The sequence below is a fragment of the Solea solea genome, chromosome 3 (genome assembly GCF_958295425.1).
Source record: "Solea solea chromosome 3, fSolSol10.1, whole genome shotgun sequence".
Taxonomy (NCBI): domain Eukaryota; kingdom Metazoa; phylum Chordata; class Actinopteri; order Pleuronectiformes; family Soleidae; genus Solea; species Solea solea.
This window is the reverse complement of record NC_081136.1, coordinates 32241742-32260963: the sequence shown is the minus strand read 5'-3', so window position 1 is coordinate 32260963 and position 19222 is coordinate 32241742. Positions and strand designations below refer to the sequence as shown.

At 41.0% G+C, this 19222-nt stretch overlaps 1 protein-coding gene across 3 annotated transcripts in view; it reads right to left on the bottom strand.

The window, feature by feature from the left end:
* Positions 1 to 452: 452 nt before the first annotated feature.
* Positions 453 to 19222, bottom strand: part of cacna1c (calcium channel, voltage-dependent, L type, alpha 1C subunit) — a 166784-nt gene continuing 148014 nt past the window's right edge. For 2 of the 3 annotated variants that reach the window (XM_058624872.1, XM_058624873.1), the window contains exons 35-52: positions 18455 to 18520; positions 18005 to 18096; positions 16982 to 17144; positions 16644 to 16771; positions 16443 to 16539; positions 16060 to 16162; positions 15851 to 15952; positions 15636 to 15763; positions 15258 to 15398; positions 14166 to 14530; positions 13903 to 13929; positions 12251 to 12379; positions 12025 to 12155; positions 11846 to 11943; positions 11656 to 11752; positions 11080 to 11188; positions 10802 to 10976; positions 453 to 10632 (exon numbers count right to left, since the gene is read on the bottom strand). In XM_058624872.1, coding sequence (XP_058480855.1) covers positions 10078 to 10632; positions 10802 to 10976; positions 11080 to 11188; positions 11656 to 11752; positions 11846 to 11943; positions 12025 to 12155; positions 12251 to 12379; positions 13903 to 13929; positions 14166 to 14530; positions 15258 to 15398; positions 15636 to 15763; positions 15851 to 15952; positions 16060 to 16162; positions 16443 to 16539; positions 16644 to 16771; positions 16982 to 17144; positions 18005 to 18096; positions 18455 to 18520 — 2706 coding nt within the window. In that variant the 3' untranslated portion in view covers positions 453 to 10077. Of the gene's footprint in view, positions 10633 to 10801; positions 10977 to 11079; positions 11189 to 11655; positions 11753 to 11845; positions 12156 to 12250; positions 12380 to 13902; positions 13930 to 14165; positions 14531 to 15257; positions 15399 to 15635; positions 15764 to 15850; positions 15953 to 16059; positions 16163 to 16442; positions 16540 to 16643; positions 16772 to 16981; positions 17145 to 18004; positions 18097 to 18454; positions 18521 to 19222 lie in introns of those variants that run through there. The other variant, XM_058624875.1, reaches the window with a different exon arrangement.

Sequence of the window (19222 nt, the reverse complement as noted above, 5' to 3'; positions counted from 1 at the left end):
CGCAATTGATTTTTAGAAAATGAGTTGTTAGGAAAGCTGTAAAGGTGAATTATGAATTTGTTTCTGGTCTTAAAACCCCTGAGTGGATCATAATACAATATTATTATAATAGAGAATAAAAAATGATTGCTTCATTTATCATCAAACACTTTATCCTCCACGCAAGAGTCGCTGGTGCCAATCCCAGCTGACATAGGATGAAAGGCGAGGGGACATCCTGGACAGGTCACCATATCCATCGCAGGGCCACACAGAGACAATGTTATATCATAAAGTAAGCACAGTATTATTAGAGGATAACATCCAGCTTCTCTCCAAGGTCATGTGACTAGAATGACGTGTGGAATACAACTCTTTTCTTGGTCCAGTTCAATTTCTTTAGCTGCTCCAACGTGATAAACTGATAACTTTATTCCAGATGCGCACAGAAAAACGGAAGTGAAAAACACGGCTGTAGGAAATGCAATTTATTTGCAATTTTTTAATAACATCATTCCTCAGATAAAAATGCAATGTTACAGGAATATACATCAGATATTAATTTAAAACTTGCTTTCAAGGGACCATACAGTCTAAATATACTTTTTCCTTTTTTATTTACTGTTAGCGTGCGTTATAAGCAAGACAGACTCTGTCACCAATGACAGACTGACAAGTTACAGATACAAACTGTACATTACGTATTTACAAATCAACTTTTTGTTTGGTTTTTCTATTCAATTTTTATTGAAAATAGGAGTAGAAAAAGTGATTGAATTAATATTCTGATTTATTTCATTTGTATTCTTTCTTACTAAAGTCTAAAATGAAATGAACAGAAAAAAAAATATCAAGAACTCTCCTTTAGAAAAAAGAAAGAGAAGATCAAGAAGAAGAAGGGGGGGTTGTGGGGGGAAAGGGTGTGTCAACTGTGAGACCATGCAGTCGTCACCAAGGAGACAAATGGTAACTGAGGAAACCAAATGATGTTGGGCCAGTGTCACTTAGCAACCTCAGAACCAATTAAATCCCTCGTAGAGTGGAGGGGGTGTGGCTTATGTTAAAGAACTCAAGTTACAAAACAGCCACCTGCCTCCAAAGCTACTGCAAGCACAATAACACACTCTAGTTCTTTTTTTTTTGGACCATAAATAGTGCTGTTATTATATACTACATTTAACAGTAGCGACACAACTAATATCACCACACGTTGGTCTCTGTGTGAACACCTCTCTCTCCACAAAATAAACTGGAGCATCGACGACGCACGTCTCTCTCTTGACAAGAAAAGAACACAAACAAACAGCTCAATCCATCAGAGACTACGGACAAACAGAATCATAGGTCACTGCTGACCGGTGGAGAACAGAGGCCATGCAGCACTGACATTTACCTGGTAACCACACAACAGAAAAGCCTTCTCGTTCAGACACGCGCGTGTATGGAGCTGTGGATCCCCTGCCACTGAGACAACAGGCCTGGATAGAGTTTTAGTTTATGACTGTGTACGTTTGAAGTCTCAAAACACCCACTAATGTATGTGACGCCGTGACTCGTTCATTAAATTTCCTTTTCTCAGCAACATTGAAACCACAAACGGGGTAAAGTAAAGTTTGGTGAAGCTCTATTGTGCCAGCAAAGAGCAGATCTGTGAGAGCCACACACACACACACACTGAGAAAGCCTGGTTAAAAATTTGAGGAAAACACCTCAACTTAAATCTAACTCGAAATCTAACTTTCAAATACTAAAAAAGGTGGAGTTTTTCCACTGCATCCGACATTCATGACGATGACAGCGCTGAAATAATAATAATCATTCATGTTCGAGACAAGAAGAAGAAGAAGAAGAAGAAGACGGAGATGCAGAGACATTCATGGCTCCGGTTGAGGAAAGAGTGTGCTCCATAAAGCTGCAGCCACACCTCTGACAACCTCTGAGCTCAAAGTCACAGTTACTACAAACACTCGCCGGTAAAGCAGAAAACTCCATCCACACGTCCCTCTTTTCTATTCTATGTATGATTTACAGCTCCAATGAGAGCATGAATAACAGACTGCGTGAAACACAAGGCTTTCAAGGTCCTTCAAATACTAACAGTCCTCCTAAATCCTCACATGGTGCTGCTGTGGTTGATGCTACACGATGGGTGAGTTAGAGCGAGAAAACGTGGCTTATTTCTAAATCAAACTGGGCAAGTGAAGCAACTCTCTACCTATCTGGTCTGTTTTTGAACTGCTGTTCCTCCTCGCCCATAAAATTCATAGAAAAATACAATTCTGCCGCGACCGATGGGTGAAGGCTTCACGTGCAAGACCTGACATGCATGAAAAAAGAATTCAAGCCATTTGAGCGTCACTCTGAGCCACTGCAGTATCAAACTTGGAGTTAAATGACATGTTCCTATAGCTCACTAAAATCCTGCTTTTGCTTTGGTGACACTCAAAATAAAAAGACAAACCTCTACTCAAAGGAAACTTAACAATAATGATGTCTAACACAACAAATGCCACCTCCAGTCCTGATCTGAGCCCTTTTCCCCTAAAAGAACAAGAGTTCTTTTTTTTAATCCTCTGCAAAATCCTGCTCCAGACTATCTTATGATTCTCTTATAATATAGTTGTTCTATACGCATACACTGTATAATATCTAAAATAGAAGTAATATAAATGTTATTTATTAATATATTCATTCTTTCACGTTCCGTTCAAATTCCCAAAAAGCACTCCATCAATACTGAGGTGATTCTCCACAACATGGGGAATTATTAATTCAGGTTAATTCAAATCCTATGACAACAAGCATGGCTGATTTTCTTCTTCTTTCTTTCTTTCTTTCTTTCTTTCTTTCTTTTTTTTTAAACCTACAATAAAAGATAAACTAATTCATATTCAAAATAGTCCTCTTAAAATATTTTTTGTTGTCAGGATCAAACAATGATCAACAAACATTTCAGTTCACATGAAAATATAAAAATGTTCTGTTTGTTTAAACACACAACTCTTAATACTTGGATGGTCTCCGTTATCAAACCTTTTTGTGGCTTTTTACTTTAGTTCAAGTCCTTCATATTCTTTCTTAAAGGCAAACAAATAATAAGATGAAACAAGATAAATAGAAGCTACATGGTTTTCATGGCTTGAAGCAGAGCGAGCGACATATTTAGTATTATAGTTAGTTTTTTTTTGGTTAGATGTCTTTAAATAGCTTAAATAATATAAGTTGGACAGGAGACACACGTCTCCCTGCTACAGTAGAAAAACACTAAACACAGAACAATGATGAGCAAACATTTAAGATTTTGGATTTCTCTGTTGCTTAACATTTGAAAACAGACAGTCAGGTCAATTTGGGAGGAAAGTATTGGATTCTACTAGTTATATAACCTAACCAGGCTCAGAAATGTACATTATGGAGCTGTTAATGCCCCCTTTAATAAATAAATAGTTCACTTTGGACTTAGGCATCACACAAACGTGAGCTACACTAACTATAGTAAGTAGCCTGTTCACAGAACATGGGGCAGTTTATATTGTCCTCTTAAACTAAATGTAAGGTAAAAACAGGGTCAGGTGAAACAGGTAACATTCTCTATCCCTCGCTGTCTAAAACACATTGATTCAGGAATTTTTAACCGTATATAATGGTTTGTAATATTACATTTTGACTGAATAATTGTTTTGATTAAATGGAATTGTTCAAGTTTACGGAATGGAAGGAATAAATACTTTGTGGCAAAAACAGACACAACAATATCCTTTAAACTGTGTTTCAATTTCATTCTAAATGGAGACGAAAGTCTCCAGCAGTGACCTGGTGGAAGAAACAAGGTATTTCATTTCCCAACATTTGATAGAAATGTCCTGCAAATGAGACAAAACCAGGCCTGAAACTTGAATTTCCTGCCCTGGTGCTGACATTACTCGTGTTCTACATGGAAATATCTTTACATTAAGCCATGTGTTTGCATGGAGTCTGGGAACGAGCCGAGCCTTTAGTGAAAGTGTGAGCCCTCAGATAAAAACACATCTTCAACCCATAACTTTAGAAATACAGTGGATAAAGTGGGACAGCCTCTTAACCCAGTATTTTAATAATTACATTCCCAAATAGGTGTTGTGCCCTTTTCCTTACTCTATAACATTCTGGTGATTAAATATTATATATTCATATATATATTTATATATATCTTGCTATATATGGTATATAAAAATATACAATCATTGGCTAGTGGTGAGACAAAAGATATTATCAGTCACATATAGAACCAATACTTCTTACCCATGCACATGTTAAACATTACTTACATAATATGTGTATGACCCTATACCACCCTGAAATCCAAACCTTCTACAATCAATAAAAAAGACTCTAAACTCTTTAAATGTCCTTACCAAGTCACCAAACACCCACTGCTTCCTACTAGATTGTCACCCAACGATGAAAATGAAAAACATCCGTCTCCGCTTTAACACGAGGGAATGGTTTGATTTGACTCAAAGCGGCGTGACAGAGAACACTGGCTTGTTTGTTTACAAAGCATAGGTGTAACTAACAGATTTAAAAAATGGCTACGTTCATTTATAGTGGACTTAGTGGTTTAGTGGAGCAGCATGATTGAAGTTATTGGCTACACCTGTGCTTTTTTTTGGACGCTTTGTCCCAGTTCCATGTGACTGTATGTGCTGCTGACTGTGTCTTCTCGCAGTAAAAACTAAAACAGTCCTTAAAGGATGCATTTTGGCAGTCAGATCGTCAACAAACGTGTCAATGTAACAGATTTAAAGTGACATTATCATCTTAAATTCACATAAATTGATAGTTTTGCATTTGTCTATATCTAAGTTAATATCATCACCATGTCAGAGATCTAACTCTAACAGAACCCAGTGGTGGAACGTGACCAATATAATATAACACTTAATCAGGTCGAATACACGTTTACAATGTTTACCTTTGTGTGGGTACATTTCACAGTATGGAATTGGGACATTTCATCTTCAGTTAAACCAGAATCAGACCATTTTCATTTTTATATGGATCAGTATGTGCTTGGTACATTAAAAATAAGCTTGTTTGTAATCAGTGTGTTTGTGCGACACACAGTATAGCACCTGCCTCTCTATCCATCACGGTGATGCACTCAATCCCCCCCCAAAGCTGCTAATTATGGTCATTTTGGTCCATTTGTTCCAAGTTATTCCCACTGCTCTGTCTCTGCACATGTCAGCCAGCGAGGACAAAACTAACAATTAGTGACGCCTGTCTAAAAATACTCTAGTTTTCCTTCATGTTTTCGGCCATCGACATACAGTAAACACAAAAGAACCCTGAACTGTTCTTAGAGCCCATAATAAGACACAAGATATGCAAAACCACCTTTCAACAAATACTCCACTCACTGCTGTCCACTGTCAGAGAAATCACTGTATGTACACTAAGTAGAAACTGGGATAAGATAATTCATTTGATTAAAACTAACACGTGAAAGAGCTGTTCACTCCAGCTGATGTTAAACCATTTCAGACCCATGAAAAGATAAATAAATACACCGTCACTATACTGCACTGCAACACATGTGATTTCAAGTATGTTCGGTTTCTCTGGCATGGAAACAAACAGAAAATAATACATCTTCTTCATCACTGATATATATATATATATATATATGTATGTATTCTTTTTTTCCTCCACTTTCACAACTATATTTACTTCGGGAACCTTGTATACAGTCATAGTTATTGCATTGTTTTTGCATATCTTGTGGGATGCAGGATCACACCCACTCAACACCTCAGAGTACATGCTAACCTACAGTATGTAAGAACTAAAAAAAACACTGCAGTGACACTCCACACCACACGGGGACAACACAGGCCTCTGACTCTCTCGCTCTCATCAGCATCCAAAACCTTTCAAGAGCCTTTTAAACACCAACAGCAAAGCCTGGTTTGAGCACTTCTATGCTATGAAAGAATGTGTGTGTGTGTGTGTGTGCGTCGAAAAATTATAACAGTGACAGGAACGTAAATGTAATACGGATTATATTGAGTATCTGAGTGCATATATGCATTTATAACATTAGGAATGAGAAGTGATGATTCATGTTAAGGCTGTGACGATAAAAATAGTTTTTTTTTAATATATATATATAGATATATATGTATATGTATATGTATATGTATATGTATGCAACCTTGTGTCAGCGAATAGTTCCGTTACATAATTCCTTGCTATAATAACTGATGATATAGATTTCCGATCACTTCTCTGCTCTGACAGCAACATTCATAGCTGATGATGACGACATGGTGAATTGCTGTCTGTAGCAGCTTGGATACAAAACAACGTCTTTAAAATCCATGTGCCTGCTGGATACAATTATCACTGAGGATTTAGACCTAATAATCCTTAGGTTCGTCAAGTAAATCGGCAATAATAATAACAACCTGGAGGAGAACTCTCAATTAAATTCAGGCTTAACTGTTGAACAAAGTTCGGAAACAAAAACAACAAAGCATAAAGAGAGAGATTAGGAGATTAGATTCTGAGTTAACTCAAATCTGCTGTACTAAATTTAAAGTCTGAAAAAAAAAAAACCCTGCTTAAAACAACTTCAAATCAAGAATAGAGACTATTTTTAGGTGCTTCTGCAGCAACTCAAAGGAAAGAAAGCAAAAATAAGAAAGATTTATTCTTCTGAAGGCGAATGATCGTGTGGAGGAAAAAAAGAAGAGACTTAACGTCAGGGAAGGGACTCCTTTGACAGCTCGGATGTTTTCAGGGTTTTGCAGAATGATCATAACCACAGCAGCACTGCCACTAAATAAAAAATAAAATTCAAAATTCACATTTAATTTGCATAATAATGTCACACGTTTGTTACTGGCACAGGATGCAGTGTATGGCAGTGTGTGTTCATACATACATACCCTTCCCTGCCACTAACCCGGAAAATTAAGCTTGGCGGTCACTCTTGAATCAGATTGTGATATTAATACCAATATTTTGACATTTGAAATTTGTCTTTTAAACATGTTTTTAAAAGGTGCCTTTATTTTATTTTCTGGATTCCGGATTGTGGCGATTAAAAAAAAAAAAAAAACACACAGCTGCTTTTCCACGTTTTCCAGCATATGGCCGGACTTTTTCAAATTGAACTGAATTATATCTGTTGACAGCTGGAAACGATGCCGACATAAGGAATGTTTTTCAGACCTGTTCCCTGTGTAACGCACCGAGGACTGAATGCCATATTGTGGCTGAAGACGTCATCACTCGAGGGACACGCTCTTAAAAGAGAAAGTTTGGTCAAAAGACTTCAGCATGTGACCTCGAAGGCATCAGAAAACAAAACACACCAGATCTTTCATGACACAACCTTCCACTGAAAGCTCTCTAATTCATATCCACCAGTTAAACCACACGGACTATCAATGATCAGTAAATATCCCGTTTGTATTACAAATTCTGCAGTAATCAGCTTCACCAGGTAAATGACATTTGCAAACAGAAAACGTATCAGAATGTTTTTGTGTTATCAGCACACACCTCCAACAGAGAGGTGTGATTTAAAAGGTCCTGCAGCATCTGTACACCAGCCCTAATAATTATTCATTTGAAGGTTTGAACCACCGTCACATGAGGGAAAACGTGATTACAGTGAGTTGTAGCTGAACAGTTCATTCACGAGGCATCGCTGTGGCAGTAGGAATTTGGCGCGTCCACCATTTAGAGCAACAATTTCGTGAAGGATGAAAAGCAGCAACTGCCCAAAGGCTTATTACCTTTTGGCCAAGCTGCAGCGTCGATCAACTCTGTAAACTAACTGTCACTCTCTCCTTACTGGAAACCTTCCACTTAAACATGAAATATAAAGGAAAGTTACAAGTAATGAGTAATTACATTTAAAAAATAATAATCCAAATAAAAATACATAAAGTGGCCTCTGACTCTGCAGCTTGGCTAAAAAGTAAATAATTGTGTCAAAGAAATAACATAGCTTTGGAAGCATGCCTGTCCATGGTAACCCTGTGTTAAGGAGGCCCATTATCACACGCACACACGCACGCACACAAAACACCATACTTGTAATGCTACCTTACTTTAGTGTCTAGGCTTAAAATCAGCTTTTTAAAATACTTAAGTAACCATTCAGCCATTCACAGACAAACACACACACACACACACACACACAAACGCATATCCTCACACACATTTTTTTTTTCTCCTCTGAGAAAAATAAATAAATAAATAGATACAATCTGTAAAAGGTGCATACTGATAGAGAGAAAGACCCCACCCCCCGATCTCACACACTCATACACACATACATCCTGTACTAAAATGCAGACACACCCACACACACACACACACAAATATAGTTATGCACTTGCACGCAAACTCTACGCCCTGCTTCGATACTTAAAACCTCTTAAAATTCTCCTAAAAAATAAACCAGGCAAAAATACATTTATAAGACCAGCACCCCGATTGTGCAAACAAATCAAGGATAAATTAAACCAATAACATCATGAATATAAAACAAAAATAGTCATGGCTAGCCAGTTTTGCACAATATTGAACTGTTAAATACATAGTGGGCGTGGTCTGTGGAGAGGGAGTGTGTGGCGGCAAATCCAGTTGGATTCCACGCCGAGAGGAAGAGGAGGGTCTTAGACAAGGAAGTGGATTTGATTGACGTGCAGATCCTGTGCAGATCGATGCCACGGGTCTGCTGTGTTTTCAACTGGTCACTCCCTCTGTTCTCCTCCATCCTGCCATCTTTGTTGCCCCGCTGGACGCACACACGCCTCCCTGAGGGCTAAAAAAACGCAAAACCCCAGCGATGGAGGGGGAGGGATGTTTGAGTAACCAAAGAGAAGGGGAGGACGAGTGAGGAACGGTGAGGTATGAGGCAGAAAAAAAAAAAAAAAGAGGCTCGCTGTCTCTGCTTAGCCACAAAATGCTCCTCCCATTTCCTGTTTTCAGCAGGAAGCAGGCGTGGCCAAACAAGAAAAGCAGCAGAGGAGGTGGAGCCAGATCTTAGTGACTAATGAGGTGAGTTTGTCTCTCAATTATTGGCCAGTGAACAAACAAACAAAACAAGAGCTGGGTGGATTCCTGCTGACCAGAGAGTGTCTCCCGCTGCCCGTGGCCCCCAGTTCACGGCCCAGTTGTGGCTGTTGGTTCATCCCTCAAATCTTTCCCTCCCTTGGTTTAGGGTGGTGTGTCACTTTAATCCCATTCCCAGGCTGGCAAGGCTGTGCTCCAGGGTTCTTAGCTTAGCTTTGGAAGAGGAGGAGAAATTACATTTCAAACGGGGGCTTTCCACGCCTCTGTTTTACTCAATACAGCGCTTCATCATCAGTGAAATGAGGAGTTGGAACTTTGACCACAGGTGGATGTGGTTAGATTTTAATCCTCAACTGACCCCCGTCCACAAACTGGTCTGCTGTCCCCTACCAGGCTTAATGGCGGCCAGACAAACATCAATAACACAACACCAAAGTAGGCATAGGAAATGAAATCCATAAACACACTTTATAGACGGCAGGAAATCGATAAAAGGACTTCCCGCCTCTGTTGGCTCCTTCCTACTCTTGCTTCACTCTACTTTCCTTGGTCTTTTTTGCTTGTCTCTACTCTGCTGCTCATCATTTTTGAGGACATGATAAAACTGTGAGGCACTTTAGAGACACACTGAAACATGTGTGGTGAATGCACACACACACACGTACAAATAGAGAAAATCATAGACCAAACACGCACACACACACACAAGCATACAGTCAGAGAGTATAGAGTATAGTGTGGTTCACTTTACTGCAAACACTCACACACACACATACAAACTCATATAAACCAACAAAGTCGTAACCAGGTGTTTAGGATTGCGTCACTGGCGGCCATTGTCCAGAGCAGTCACGTCTGGCAGAGAGGCAGACAGTGTGTGTGTGTGTGTGTGTGTGTGTGTGTGTGTGTGAGAGGTGGGGACAGACAGAGCCAGCTGCGGCGCTGTTACCCAGCGCTGACAAGCGTCAGTCTCTGATGACGTCAGAAGGGCCAGTCAGCCGATTGAACCCATCGAGCTGATACCTACAAACTAGTCACACACTCCATGTCTTCGTCCTCCAACAGCCCGCTGTTCCTCTGCCGCGTACCTCCAATTACAACTGAGCTTCTATGTTGCTCCTCCTCCTCCTCCCTCTCTACCACCACTTCCTCCTCCTCCTCCTCCTCCTCCTCCTCCTCTTCCTCCTCCTCCTCCTCCTCCTCTTCTTGTCCTCTCTCCTCTGCTAGCAGCTCCTGCCGTTCCTCCATTGAGGATGGCCCATGGACGGAGCTTCTGCTTCCTCCCGCCTCTCCAACGCCCTCGCTGGGACTCAAGCTGACTGCTCGGTCCCTGTGCACTGTTGCTGTTGCTGTTGCTGTTGCTGCTGTGTGGAGAAGGACGCTGCCATTGGGGCTGTTCTGTGAGTGAGAGGAGGCGCTGGACGTGGTGTTTGTGGGGGTGCTGCCATTGAGAAGGTTGTTCGCGGCTTGCTCCATTTCCTCGATGGTCATGTCACAGGCATCAGCCAACTCGGCCTTGGTTGCCTCGATGAATGACGGGTCCTGAGCGAAATGACCCAAACCCTCTGATATTAGCACCTTGACAGAGAAATGGGGAAAAGAGGAACGGAAAAGGAAGGGGTGGAATATGAAAGAGAAGGAAGGTGGGTGGAGGGTGGGAGAGACACATGTGAAAGGGTGGTAGTTTGTTTTTGCTTCAAATGTTAATCTCCATCCTTCTCACACGTGTGCAAGAACACACACTCACCGCCTCCACCAGACTGCCCGCACTCCCATGAGACAGTGAGCTGGAGTCTTTCCTCAGTAGCGAGGGCACTGTTAGCGACACCGGCCGAGGTGGTCTTTGATTGGACACCGAGCCGCCGGGGGTGGGACTAGGACTTGGACTAGGCCCTCGGCTGTTCCCGTTACTGTCGCTGTACCTGGGGACAACAAATTAGTTTAATTAAAGCCCTGTTGTGCCAATAGTGTAAATCAAACTGCATTGTGACTCGTAGAAGTTAATTTTAAAGTTCTTCATCTTACCAGGGCCCACAGTTGACGGAGGGCAAGCTGGTATTGAGCTTTTCAAGGGAGTTAGAACCCTCTAGCCTCAGAAAGGGCACTCGCTGATAAGAGGCATCACTGCTAAGGGCTGAAAAACAAAAAGAGAAACATTCACAAGAACAGACCAATCCAATATAACTAGAAATGACAAAGGTGCAACATGACATAAAGAACTGATAATACCGGATTACTTTCTCTTAAGTGAAACATGTCCTTGGTAAGAAAGAAATGAACGCCAACTTCTCACAGGATTCATATCGTCAGCAAACATTTTCCCGAGGTCAGCTGCTAGTTCCAGGTCTTCTTCAATAGCACAGGATGTCAATTTCGCAAATTATGTTTCTATTTAGAGACCTATGTATAGACACCAGTGTGATTGACAGCTCGTACCATCCAACAGTTGGTGTCTGTGTACGTCCGGCTTCAAAAACTGACATGACACCGGTCAAATCACAAATCTCAAGGCTTCATAATGGAATCTGTCTAGTAACAGATGACTATGTCTACTTTATACACACATCTACAGTACTGTGTGTGACTGAGGATGCACTTTACCTGTGGGACTGGCCGGAGGCGTAGAGCACAGCCGACTGAAGAGAGTCGGTGAGTGACTCCTCCTTAGCAGAGGACTCAAACCTGCCACTGCTAGTGCCTAGAGGAGGAGGAGAAGGATAGAGCGTGCTGTATTTACAACCTGTACATGTGAATGTCATTTTATTCATTATATTATAAAGATGTCTCCTACCTGATGATGTACAAGGTGCAAGGGTACAGCCGTCTTCTGGGAGACGTCTGGCCTTGACTGTCTCCTGAGACACTCCAGGTTGAAGGATGATCTCCGCACTGACATCCACACCACAAATAAGGAGATAATTGTAAAAATAGGCACTTTAACAGAGAGAGACTATGTGTGTCTTTACTTACCCAGAGAAGTGGGGCAGAGGAAGACACTGGGAGACTGCCACCCTCCTCCTCCTCCTCCTCTTCGGTCCTCTACCTCCTCTCCTTCCTCCATGGGAGTCAACTGCTTACATGTTTCATCTTGATACACTAGCCTAATGTGAACACACAGACGAATTAATAGCAAAATGTTTAAAATGTGTGGATACTAAATTTGTTTTTTTTGTTTTTGCTTGTTTGTCAACAGTACATGTCAGAGGAGAGCGAGTGGTCATCCTCGTGGTACTCCCTGTCGTCGACGTAGCTCTCATCGTACGTCTCCTCCATTGACTCCTCCCCTCTTCTTATGATTGGCAGATGGCTGTCACTCGAGTCCGAGCTACAAACAACCAAACACACAACCGCAAAAAGCAAACAGACACACACACACAAACATAGAAAATGAACATAGACACAGACCACATACAGAACGACAGGTAGACAAATATGCAGACATAATGTGAACACAAACACAGAGACAAAAAAAGAAGCAGCTGATTAGCAAAAAAAAAAAACTCGAGGAGCTTACAAGGGGAGACTGAGGCTTAACCATTGCACGTAGGAAAAGGAATGAGCATGAAGGAGAAGAAAAGACTAGAGGGAAAGGAGGAAAAGCAGGTGGAAAATATAGCTATTTTTTTTGTCAAAGCAAAATGGTAAGAAGCCTTGAAGGCAACACCTGGAGTATGACTAACTGATAGTGTGACAGAGGAGCAGACATCTTTCCAAAACAAAGATCAGAATGATCTTGTCATTAACTAATTGAGAGATTGAGAGTGTGCAGTGTTTTAATGTTGGCCTTCAGGGAGATGGACTATTCTGCTGTTATTATTTAAAAAGAATGCCAACAAAGTTTGAGAATCAGATTCAGTTTTTTTTCTGCTACTCTCTTGGATGAGGTGGAACATTTTCAACAAGCCTCAAGAGAGACTGAGAACTTTAACAGACACAGATGTACTTTCTTTGTATTCAAAAGATGTCACGTCATACTCTCTGTCAACATCTTTTTCATACTTCAGACTTAAGCTTGGAGACATTCTGACATTTGTATTTTTTTTTTCTTCTTCACCAGATTTAAAACTACGCTATAGGACATCGTAGCTTCCTGAATAGGTTCATGTTTCATTTTTTAATGCTAAACATAAACACAACTAACATGTTTTCTCTCCAGCATATACAGTACTGAAAATTTTCAAGTTTCCAAATGTCAAGATGTCCCTTTAATCCGCACCTATTTCAGGGCTCCACAGCAAACTCTGGGTTAGAGCAGTGTTTGATTAAAACTAAAATCGTTATGTACGTCAGAATATGCATATATAGCATACCTTTGGCTGCAATTACATAATACACCGTCATAACATGTCAAGTCAACACAAGTCAACCCTAAGTTTCTCAACATTAAAGACAAATTTCACGGAAACATAGATCATATTTTTCTGTAGACAACTGAGAGAAGTCGAGCAACCCTAGGATATCGTACAACACAACCATTCTGCTGTAAATGTAGGGAGCTATTGCACAGAAAACTCAGACAATGAGTCTGACATTCTGTCTAACCCAGACCTGCCGTAAACTACAATAAAACACAGGAGCCAGAGAGGAAAGGTTCGGTCATGTTGCACCAAACCGACTTACTGTGGATTTGGTAGCAGATAATATACAGTAGTAGCAGCAAGAGTTTGCTATAGCAACTAAAACATCATGTGCGTAGCAACAAGTGTAACTGTAACACCCCAATAGATTTATTAGGCAGTAATGAAATCTTTCTACATTCACTTAGCGGACTAACATACACACATGCACGCACACACACACACACACACACACACACTCTCTCTCTCTCTACTTTCCCTGGCAACATACCGCATGAGGTTGTCATAAAAACACGTCCTGCTTGCCACCAGAACCAAAAGACAGGAAAAGAGAAAGAAAAGGAAGGGAAAAGAAGGTGAAGGGAAAAGACTAACCAAATCTGTCCAGACTGAAATTTTAGGTTTTATGTATGTAAATATGACGGTCAGGAAAACTGAAAGAAAAAGATTAGTGCAAAAATAGAACACTACTCATATAAAAGAAAACGTTTTAACGCTCAGTGACACACAACCAGCTCTCCTGGCTGCACTCACCTCTTTGGAGGAAAGCACCATGCAGATCTTGGCAGCAGGATGGGGGTGAGTGGCTGTCCTGTGTGCCCGTCCACAGTGCTTATAGACGGACTTGGGAATCGACTGATGCCCTGGGTTGTAACGCCGACCATGCCAGTGTTGTTGGCATTGTTAATGTTGGCATTTGAGCCTGATGAGGAGTAAGAGGAAGGGGTGAAGGTGGTCGAGTCCATAAGCTTCTCATGGGACGGGCTTTCACCTTCGCAAGGTGAGCCCTTCTGGCTGATATGCAAAGGACGCTGGGTAGTGAAGGACTGCGGGAAAGATCCGTGGCCATCGCTCTGGTTGTAGTAGTTGACGTGGTTGCCAAATAACCCACCCGTCCGCTGAGAAATGAGAGGAGAGAGGGCAAATTTAAAAAAAGGCAAGAAAAATGCATAGGAGAGGAGAGGAGAGGAGAGGAGAGGAGAGGAGAAGGGATAGAATTATAATAAGATCTTTATATCTAAAGAGTCAGAATTCCTACTGCCACACGCACTACTCGCAGCAAGCTTTAATCAGCCATGATGGGAATCCTTGGTTCCTTGGCATAGAAGCAGACTAAGGAAACTGAATTAAATCTTGGTATAAAACCTCAGCATTGCTCATATTGACCAGGTACCAGAGGAATGATTTAATGTTACATCCTGTTCTTTTTGCGACTGCAACTCAAACGTAAAGTAAACCTGTTTGTTTCAGTTTGTCTCCTATAAATAGTTCATGTAAATAAGTCCTGCTTCTAACAAAATAGGAGCATTAATACGAGTATGCTCCTATTTTGCAATGATGGTGAAATGGAAGGCATGTAACTAGCTTACCTCACCTTACCTCTCAGCAAAGGAGTAGAAGAATTTGAATGTGTGACTGAAATTATCTGCTGTGATTGGTAGCCAAGCTATGTGGTGGGAAATGGGATTTTTTTAAAATTATTATTATTTATTTTTTTTTTAAATGTAGTTTTGATCTGAGCACATGCAAGCATGTACATGTATGTGCATGGAGCAGTAAGCTGGGCGGCAATCATCTCGCTCGCTCTTTCTCTCTGGAGAGTGAGTGAGGGTGTGTGTATCCAACCTTTACCCTGAAGATATCGTCCTCAGAAACGGCCGACACGGGCTCCTTCAGACCTTTATCCATCTCCTCCTCCACAGTCAGGTCTCCAGAGATGGCCCTCCGAATCTCTGGACCAATATCATGCAACGTCCGCAGGCCCGCCTACAGATAAGACAAATAACCACACTGTGTTGCACTTATCTTGGAACAAAAGAGACCGATGGGTTTATTGTTCTGTCATAACCCCAAAACAAAGCATTAGTGGCTGTGCTCACACAAAGTACAAAATAGTTTCTTTGTTCTACTTTATTCCTCAAATATTTCTTCCACAATTCTGTAACCACAGTCTGTCACCAGATATCTACAGGAGTGAACAAAAATGTCTGCGTGTTTGTGTACCTGCAGAGAGAGGGCAGTTTTGGGAGGCACCTTGGCCACAAGCCCTTGTTCTTTCCTCTTCTTAAACTTGCGGAAATATTCTTGTATGAGGAAGGTAGCGTAGAACTTCCCGACCGTGACCTCATCGTCTGCAAGAAAACACATTTATTTACGATGTTAAAGTTTAAAATAGTGACTAACAGGTTTGTTTTTGTTGTGATATTCCGTATACGTACCACCAGCAGGGGGCACTACTTGATCCAAGAGTTTCATGCTGGTTCTCTTCCATATCTTCTTCACGATTGCCCTCAGTTCCTCATTGGCTTGCTCTAGGTTGCCTGAACACACGAACAATGTAGTGAGAAGAAAAGTAAATCTTTTGAACACTGGATTCCTACATGCTAGGAAGGTTATTGATAATTCGATATCAGGGTTACACTGTTACCATCTGTCTTAATCCTGAGTGCAGTTCTGACCAGGGCAAACAGTGTGGCGTTGAACATTACTGTTCCATCGCTGTTCAGAGGCATGTTCATTGACACCAGACGCTGAGATAAAACAGACACACAAAATTAAACACACAGTAGCACCCAATCACACAAAATCATCCCTGTTTCAAACATGTTTGATGTGTTGTCAGTTTGCCATTGTGGAAGATGTTATTAGCGGTCCATATGTCTTACATAGACAGATTTTTCTATAGTAATCATTCACAAACTTCCATGAACTTTTAGGAGCATAGTTTGCATAGTTTTGCAGCCCCTTAGACCATGTTTAGTCATTTGTGTGTCTCTGTGTGTGTGTGTGTGTGTGTGTGTGTGTGTTTACCTTGCAGGCCACCCTGTGCGGACAAAGCTTTCCAAAGCCAAGGGGAGGCTGGATTCTCCGCAGCAGAGTCACCACATCAAGGTGCTTTATCCTCCCCCTAAATATAAAGCAAGTGTCACAGTACAGAAATTCTCTCCACAACTACTGCTGATCACAGTGTCATTATTGGTGTCAGTTCAGACACATTGGAGGTAAACTTACTTAGCTTCTGGGTCGTACTCAGCCCAGATTCTTTTGAATTCGTCCAGATGATGTGGCCCCAGAATCGACCAGTCACGCGTCAGGTAGTCAAAGTTGTCCATGATGACGGCCACAAACAGGTTGATGATCTGGGGAACATCAGGAGACCAGTCAGACTCTAAACTACCAGTTTATAATCGTTTAGAGCCTTTGTGAAAAGCCCAATTAGGCAGACATGGAGAAGTATATCTTCAAGTTATCGAGCATAATTATTTGACATTAATCAAACTCTCTCTTTCTCAGCTTAAAAACAGGAAAATTCAAAATCTAAGTCTGTCTAATTCCGTCTCTGTACTCACCAGAAAGGCACAGAGCATGTAGAAGCTGACAAAGTAAATGATTGCAAACTGGCTGCCACAGTCCTCGTTGGTTGTGCTGTTCTCATTCGTCGATCCCTTCTCACATGGCCGATAGGTTGAGCACGCCAGCATGATCTCCTGCCACGCTTCACCTGTTGCACATCTGACACACAGACAGACAGACACATGCGCACAGACACACACGATATGCATGCAAGGATACATGGATATAGGAACGCCAACAAAACACAGAGGCACAGGCATGCATAGAGATACACACGTGTGCACATGTGCACCAGTATGGAGTCACATGTGCATTTATGCATAAGCACGTACATGAACATATACGCGTAAGCATAAAAGCATAAAGTGACACACACACACAAGCACACAGGTATGAAAACAAAAAGGAGGGAGACATACACAGATACAAGTGTTAGATTGTGTGAACAGCATAAAAAGCTTTTACACACAATTACACACAGACAAACTAAATTTGAGGAAATGATGAAGCAAATATAAAGTGTCCAATTTTGCAGTTTATCTTTGAATGGAAACCTAATACTGTGATTTATTTCATGATATGGACTGTTGGGAATATGAAATGATGCAAATGGCACGCTTTATGATTTAATACTACATATTAACAGCCTATACCTTGGCAGTGACATGATCTTGTAGTGCAAACCGACACAACATTTTCTCTGATGCTATGGGCAGATTCAAGTCATCAAAGCAACTGGAGTTAAGGATTGACATTGACAGATATTCTGGCCTTTAATTAATCCACAGCTGTCAGAACAAGAAAAAACAAGAAAATTCAGGAGATCCAAAAAAATAAATAAATCTAACTTACTGTTACTGATTTGGCAATACATTAATTATTAACAGAAAAGTCAGAAGAAGAGGAGAATAACAGCGCACAAAACAACAATGTGTTTATTTTGAATGCACTAAAAATCAATAAAAAAAATGACTGTCACTAATTAAGAGGAATAGGAAAGGTGTAATAATCTTCCTCACCTGAAGAGCAGCAGCACTGCCTGAGGGAACGTCTGGAAATTGTTGTTCCTGTTGATCTGAGTGTGGTCCCGCAGTGCTATCTTACCAAACATCTGCACAGGAGGGAAGTAAGTAGTCACAGCACACAGCAAATATGATGTCAGTGTTGACAAGAGGAAGTCAATCAGCATTAAAGGCCAGCTGTCCCCAAGCAAATCAAATTACAGTGTCTCCTGCTCATCATCAATAACATAAACTAGAACAACACATAGAGGAAGTAGAGAGACAACAGCAGACAGTCACTAGGTGGCAACAGCTTGAGGGGGAAGAAAAGTGGTGAAAAGCACGACATTGTGACTGAACAGGAACTCTGGACGGTAAGACTCCACGAGGACAAACACGGGACAAAGGCTTGCTGAAAAAAGAGATGGAGAGAGAGGAAAACACAGAGGATACAAGTCAACTGCTTACCTGCATTCCGATGACAGCGTATATGAAGAATAGCATCACTATAAGAAGAGCTACGTATGGCAGAGCCTATGAAAGAAAGGGACATATTAGAGACAAGTCTTCTACGAGGTTATCATGCACCGGGGCTGGAGTTCATTCACTTTCATTCAATTCGCACACATGCAATTTATCTGCAGTTGCTTTTAAGACATAGTAATTACTAAAAAAAAAAAAATGTGAACGTATTTGGGTTGTTAATGAAATGAAAGTGAACCGATCTGCAGTCCTGTGTGGCACAACACCAAAAACAGTCCAAGACAAATCATCTGACTTAGGAGAGAAACGCCTCAGTAAAATACAAACTGCTTGTGCCAGAAAGAGCAGGGCCACAGCATGACAGTTAAACGATGAAGTAAATAATTGTTATATATATGCACGTGGAGATAAAGAGTAACAAATTCAAATGACCAGTTTGTGTTTTGCTGCATCTCCAGTGCTTGACATTTCAATGACTACCGACTGTTGCATGAAGTGGCCCATCTTATCCAACACAAGAGAGAGAACAGATTATTTTCATGTCCCAGCAACTCTCTATCAAATGATTTCATTTTTGGTGGAGTGCTTCTTTAAACTTATCTACCACTTTACCCGCCTACAGGGAATGCTGAGCACTAGGAGGTGTGATAGTGATAGGTCCTTTGAGAGTTAGAAGAGTAGTCAAAGAAGATATGGAGAAAGATGAGACAAGAAGTTAAGATGAGGAAAGAGGAGAAAAAGGGAGGTTTTTGA